At 42.1% G+C, this 6,659-nt stretch overlaps 1 protein-coding gene across 1 annotated transcript; it reads right to left on the reverse strand.

The window, feature by feature from the left end:
- Positions 1-3: 3 nt before the first annotated feature.
- Positions 4-6,430, reverse strand: CFAP126 (cilia and flagella associated protein 126). Its single transcript, XM_017860867.1, has 5 exons — positions 5,240-6,430; positions 3,841-3,903; positions 3,600-3,680; positions 2,933-3,109; positions 4-2,561 (listed from the first exon to the last, which is right to left on the reverse strand). The coding sequence occupies exons 1-5, from the start codon at positions 5,264-5,266 to the stop codon at positions 2,376-2,378; spliced, it is 534 nt and encodes a 177-aa protein (XP_017716356.1). The 5' UTR covers positions 5,267-6,430; the 3' UTR covers positions 4-2,375.
- Between the last annotated feature and the right edge of the window lie 229 nt (positions 6,431-6,659).

Raw genomic sequence — 6,659 nt, forward strand, 5'->3', positions numbered from 1 at the left:
AGCAGTAGAGTACCTTGTAGACCATAATAGTGGAAAAGGGTCTAATTTTCCCCTTGTTTCTAAAGATGGGGTGGCTGCAAAAACTCCCCTTTTTTGCCCACAGCTTGCCAACTCTGGAAGCAGTTATTCTGTCTCCATATTGGGCTTTGATTTGTGCTGAGGGTCAGCTTTTGGCTCCTTCCTGAGACAGTGGAAACAATGCCAGCTCTGTGGCTTCTGCCCTGGGGACTGGGGGTGAGGCTTTGGGTGCCACTGCCTGTGGGTTGCTGGCTTAAAGGACAATTCTGTTCATTGGTGAGAGCCCAGGCCATTAACACCTACGCAGTGTTATTGAAAGAAGAGAGGTGGGGGTGGAGGGGAATTAGTCTGTCCCAGTTAGAGGGAGATAAAGAGGGCTAGTTAGTTCTTGGAGCAGCTGCTTTTGAGGAGAAAATATATAGCTTTTGACACAAGAAGAAGATCCAGAAAATTATTGAACATATTAATGGTTATTTCTTTTTCTTGGATTTCCAGAAAAGCCTCTTAATTTTATGCTTTCTCATCGAAGTCATGTACCCTTTTTTTCTGAAACCGAATTAAAATACTCATTTTATCTTTGACTCTCCTTGAAATCTAGAGAAACCAAGAAAATGGCTGTTGGGAGGGAACCAATTTCCTCCTCTTCCCTCGGGTCTCAGGCATTTACATCCTCCCTCTCCCTGCAATCTGACCTTTCCCAGGAGGGAAACAGTTTTCCTACATCTCATCATTGGAGAAGTTTTCAGGGAATCAGATAAAACTTAGCCAGATATTTAAATATCACACAGAAGCCTCAGAGAAGGAAGGAGGGAAAGAAAAGAAGTGATGCATGTAAAGTGCTTTTGGGTTATAGGCACCAAAATCCCATTAAGGACTGATTATAAGCTTCATGGGACAGTTCAGCAAATTATGATTCAGTGAGGGGCACAGAGGACCAGTGTTGGTGACAGCTAAGGGATGGTGACCTGAAGTTATAGGCTTAGGGTGGATGAAGAATAGAGATTTTTTAAAAAAGAAGGGATTGTTGAAAACCTGGCAAAAATGTATAATTTAATGAGAAAACTTGATGCTTTTAAAAATGCAGATAGGCCAGGCTTTACCAGGCATACTGTTTTGATAGTTTTTGGGAACTCTGGAATAAGAGACCTATCTCGTGTGTCACTTTTGAGTTGCTGGCCAGCCAGTTAAAGCCATGGGTCGAAGAGGGGAAATGGTAACTGGCTGGTGTCAATTGGATAGGAAGACCATAGTTAAGGTGGGGACCTGCTCTTTTAACAGTCTTCATTCAGGGTCCCAAATAGTATTTGGCTTTAAGTAATGATTGATTTTCCCTTTTTACTAGAGGGGTCCTGGGAAGTCCTTGTGCCTTTCCTCCATTTTAAACCAGCTGTTCTCTACTTTGTCCTTGGAATGAGGGACAAGTGATCATGAGAGAACACTTTGTCATTGGGATGGGGAAAGGTTTGGCAAGGGCATTGAATTTAACAGCCAGTACCAGGAAAATGTAAAATGGGGTCAATGATGAACAGATGTTGGAGGCTGGAAAATGGGTAGGGCAGTTGAATTTTTTGGTGGTTTCCTACCATTTGGGTGATTGAAGCATGGTAGTGGGTGGGTGGGTGGTGTGACAGAGCATCATGTTTGTTATTCTGCCTTAAATTTCTACTTACCATCTTTGTTTGTCTTCTCTGTCTTCTAATCACTTTAATATCTTCAATTTTCAAACTATATTTGTACTTGGGCTTAGATAGGAAGTCTTACAAAAGCATAGTATCTTCTACTTTGGTTTTCCCTACGTTTTCTTCCCCACCTTCTCCAAACACACATATACATACTCTACTCAACAATTCTACTTCTGATTTTGTAGTTGTTAGTTGTGCATGCTCAGGATAAAAAACAAGTGGGTAGGGTTGAGGGACTGGTTCTTTGAGGTTCTACCCTTTTTCCATGAATCAGACCAACTTTCTCTTGGTCATTTCTGGAGTATAACTGACTCAATTCTTGTAAAAATGTGTTCCACCCAAACCACTGTATGTTCTTTTCCCTACTTTATTTTCCCCCACCTTCCTTCTCCTAATTGGGTTACAAGAGGCAGCCATAGCAAGAGTGGAAAATCCAGATCAGTAAAAGATTCAACAAACAAAGTTTATTTTCCAAATTTGTTTTTACTCCAACCCCAAAATTTCCCTGTTTCACAGTTCTGACTGGGAGCTCTTGTTTATTTCACTCGGTCGCTATACAGGTTTTTCCATGTGTGGCCACTTGGTCCATATGAAATTCCAGGTTTGTATTTCTGGACCTCAGCTAGATTAGGCCCTGCCCAGAGTTCTAGCATACGTGGACTTCCAGGTGGGCTCTTAGGATCTGGCTGGGCTTTGGGGACCTGGAGTATGACCTGCAGAGGGGTGTGAGCTTCGGAGTTCATCTGGGGAATTGAGGTTGGCAGCTGGGGAGCTTGGAATTATGGTTGGACTTAGTGCTTGTTGTACAGTCTTTGTGATAGACTTCTTCCTGAGTTTCTTCTGACTGTCTGGATCATGGGGCTGTCAGTGATAGAGTGGAAGAGACAGTCATGTCTCTGGTCGGGCCCAGATCATTCCCAGTGCACCTCAGGATTCTAACTCCCTTTCTGCCCATACCATGGGCAGTAGATCAAGCTTCAAATAAGGAAAGTTAAATTTGATTTCTCTAACCACCCTCCCCCACCTTGAGATTAGATAATTTTCTACTGTTGGGGGTGAGATGTCCTTAGCCCATCCCTTCAGGCCTCAGGTGATTAGGACTAGTCAGGATAAGACGAATTGGTTAGAGGTTCCCCCTGCTGGGTTAGTGGTGGCATAACAGCAGACATTTTTTTGAAGTTGAAAAGAAATTGAGACAACAGGGTTTTGGATTAGATGGGAAGAATAGATACCTTGCCTAAGATTTCAGGACGCAGCCCATTGGAGGCCTTGAGTAGATCAGAATTTTTCTGTATCCATTTGGTGAGGGAGGCAGCACCAGCAGTTGTACGGGAGGTCAGGGTCACCCGAGCAGGGGGTATCTTCAGAGGCATTTGCCAGGTGCCCATGAAGGAACCCCAAGGATTTGCCTGAAAATGAAAAGGGATTCCTCAATAGGCCTTCTCACTCCTGGTAACTGACTTAGACCTCTGTTAGTCTTATTTCCATTCTTTAGGAATGCATGGTTATGAAAGAAGACTGAAAGCATAATCTTCCCACCCTTCCTTATCCCCCTCCCTCATTTAGGCTTTGCAGGCCTTATTTTTTCATCCCCTTTACTCTGCCAACTTAAATTCTGCATCCTTAGGCTGAGTGTGGCAAAGGAGTACCCACTGCACAAATGTCATCACCTGAAGGCTTTCTTTTATACAGATCATTGATCAATTTAAGAACTGAAGGGTGCTAAACACAACTCTATCCTGTTGGGTAAGCTGGCCGGAAGTTCAAGGGCTCTTACATTACAACATGAATTAGATTAAACTTTAATTTTCCTGATAATGGCTGTGAGAGACTGCACATCTCCCAGTTCTATGCCTCAATTATTTGCCTTTCTTGATAGGAATGAAGATAGTATCTCACCTTGGAACGGGGCACAGAAGGCAGTAGATGACCACGATCATTGGCAATAATTTGAGTGTAGCCTTCATGAGAAGAGATGCTCTGGGGTACAAGTGGGAGAGAGAAATGTTTCTGAGTGGGAAAAAAGGAGTATTTGGGGAGCTTGGTCAGAGAAGGATATGGGAGTTTAGAGAAGGCTAAAAGGAGTTAATTGACAGGGAGAGCATGAGGCTGTCTTGTAGGTGCACTGAACATGGAATACCTCTTTTGTTGGCTTAGCCGGAGACCAGTTCTGCAGATAGTTGGATGAGAAAGCCTTTTCATACTGTGGAGAGAAAGATAAGTATCCCTGTGAGACTTCAAGGCCCCAAATCCAGGAAATGATGACTAGGCACAATTCTTTAGATTTGAAGACCAAAGGCCTGACCAACCATGTAGGCTTTAAGTCACTATGACAAGGGTGTAATTTGTTTGGTCTAGATGTGTGCTGTCCAGCATGGAGCCAGTAGCCACATGGAGCTGTTGAACACCTGAAATATGACTAGTTCAAATTGAGGTGTTTTATAAGTATGAAATATGCTGAATTTTGAGGTTTTGTCTTTTTCTTTCTTTTCTTTTTTTTTTTTGAGACAGGATCTTGGTCTGCCACCTGGGTTGGCGTCAGTAGCACGATCCTAGCTCACTGCAGCCTTGGACACCTGAGTTCAAGCGATCCTCCTCCCTCAGACTCACAAGTAGCTGGGACTACAGATGCATGTCACCATGCCCAGCTAATTTTTTAATTTACTTGTAGAGATGAGGTTTCACCATATTGCCCAGGGTGGTCTCAAACTTCTGGCCTCAAGTGATCCTTCTGCCTCAGTCTCCCAAAGTGTTGGGATTACAGACGCGAGCTACAACATCCAGCAGGTTTTGAAGATTTAGTACAAAAAAAGAATGTCTGATTATAATTTTTAAAATACTGATTAAATGTTGAAATAATATTAAATTTATCGGGTTAAATTCAATATATTTAAATTTTATGTTTTAAGTTTTTCATGTAGCTACTAGAAAATTTAAAATTACATTTGTGGCTCACACTCTTTTTGTTGGGCAGCACTGGTCTAGATCAGGAGTTGGTAAACTATGGCCTATGGGCCATATCCGTATTGCTGCCTGTTTGGGGATGGCCAGAGAGTAAGGACGATTTTTATAGATGAACATTTACAATTGATTCAGTAAAATGGAACACTAACTTTGAATCCCAGTTAAGTGAAATGTTTTCTCAACTCCCAAAATTCCATTATTTTCATTAGTGGTACAAAAAAATTGTACTCAGTTATATTTTGAATTTGTCAAAAATTTTATGGAAAATGTTTTCTTTAGTTATGTAAGTAGCTATAGAATATTTTGACTTTGCCACTTGGCCTAAGCCTAAAATTTTACGCTCCACCCTTTTACAGAAGAAAAAAAAAATGCCAACTTCTGGTTTACACCCTACAAATTTAACCCAGAGATACCTTTGGTTCGCCCCTGGGCTCTATCCCTGAGGAGGTAAAATATTATCTCACTCCACTCTCAGCTATCTGTTCAAAGATCAGAATCCTATGAGAGGAGACAGTCCAAAGATAGAATCTGAAAAACAAAAGTAAACTTTAAAGAAATGGAGAATGGGAACTTACCTGGTTGGCACTGTAGTTAGTGGCCATGATCTTGTGCTGTTTACACTCGTTGCTTGGCAACTGCAGAGGGCCGACCTCCTGGGACTACCTCCCAATCAGCAGAGGCTGCCTTTCCCTTCTGGTTATTATTATTCATTTCCTTGGCTCACACTGCCCCCATCTGTTTTCTCTGGAACTTAGATTCATTTTTATTTTAGAGACGGGAAAGACTGGGTAAATGTGAGAAAATTAGCTGAATAGTAGCTACTCTTTTTCTGGCATAACTTACCCCTGCTTAAGAACTTCCACGTGGCCTTTGATTGGGGTTTTTAACCACTTTAACAAACGATATAACCCTGAGAGCTATGTTTGTTGGACAACATGGTGTAACGTACCACAGGATGCAGAGCCAGATACTGGGGTTTGAATCCTTATTCAACATGGGAACATAGGAGCTATATGACAGTAAACAACTGACTTGTCTTCACTAAATTTCTATCAACTTGTTTGTATTGTGGAGATTATAGAGCCTGCTTTTACAGGGTAAGTGAGATAAAATGAATAAAGTGTCTTGACAATATCATAGCATAGTAGGTATTCAATACTAGTGAGATCCTGTTTATAAGGCTCACTACTTTATCAGGCAGAATAACAAAGGAACAATATTTAAAAAGCAACTAGCTCAAATCTGTCCCCAGAAGGAAAAACATATCCTGTCCTTGGTCCTTAAATAATTTCCTCTGTCACTGTCTTAGAATCACAGCACCTAAGAACACAGGTGTTTAGTGTTGACTGGAATAAAATGGAATCGGGTACTGGTGCAGGGAGATTGAGCAGGAATGAAGAGAGAAAGTCACAGAGTGGAAAGTATCAGGTTTGGAGACTTCAACGGGGGGTGCCAGGACATGAGCCTAATATTTGTGGGACGAGGAAACCCCTCTGAAACTCATCTGAAATGGTATTGTAATACCAATCTACGACGTGGCTAGGAGAATTAATGAGTAAGCAGAACTGTGCTTTGTGAATTGTAAAGTGAATTTATATATAAGGTGTCAAGATGAAAGGGAAAAACAAAGAAATAAGTTGCCCAAAGATATCATTAGGACCAGGAGAGCATTATACAGTAGATCCAGGCCGGACATAGTGGCTCATGCCTACAATCCCAGCACTTTGGGAGGCCAAGGCAGGTGGATCACGAGATCAGGAGTTCGAGACCAGCCTGGCCAACATGGAGAAACCCTGTCTCTACTAAAAATACAAAAATCAGGCAGGTACGGTGGCACATACCTCTAATCCCAGCTACTTGGGAGGCTGAGGCAGGAGAATTGCTTGAACTCGGGAGGCGGATGTGGCAATGAGCAGAGATCACACCACTGCACTCCAGCCTGGGTGACAGTGCGAGACTCCGTCTCAAAAAAAAAAAAAAAAAAAAGTATGTCCA

This window comes from Rhinopithecus bieti, unplaced genomic scaffold, assembly GCF_001698545.2.
Source record: "Rhinopithecus bieti isolate Rb0 unplaced genomic scaffold, ASM169854v2 scaffold_57365, whole genome shotgun sequence".
Taxonomy (NCBI): Eukaryota; Metazoa; Chordata; class Mammalia; order Primates; family Cercopithecidae; genus Rhinopithecus; species Rhinopithecus bieti.

Coding starts and splice junctions, on each gene's coding strand:
- CFAP126 (XM_017860867.1), bottom strand. CDS start 5,266: ATGGCCACTAACTACAGTGCCAACCAG. Junction 3,904..5,239: donor CTAACTACAGTGCCAACCAG/GTAAGTTCCCAT, acceptor TTCTCTCCACAG/TATGAAAAGGCTTTCTCATC. Junction 3,681..3,840: donor CGGCTAAGCCAACAAAAGAG/GTATTCCATGTT, acceptor CTTGTACCCCAG/AGCATCTCTTCTCATGAAGG.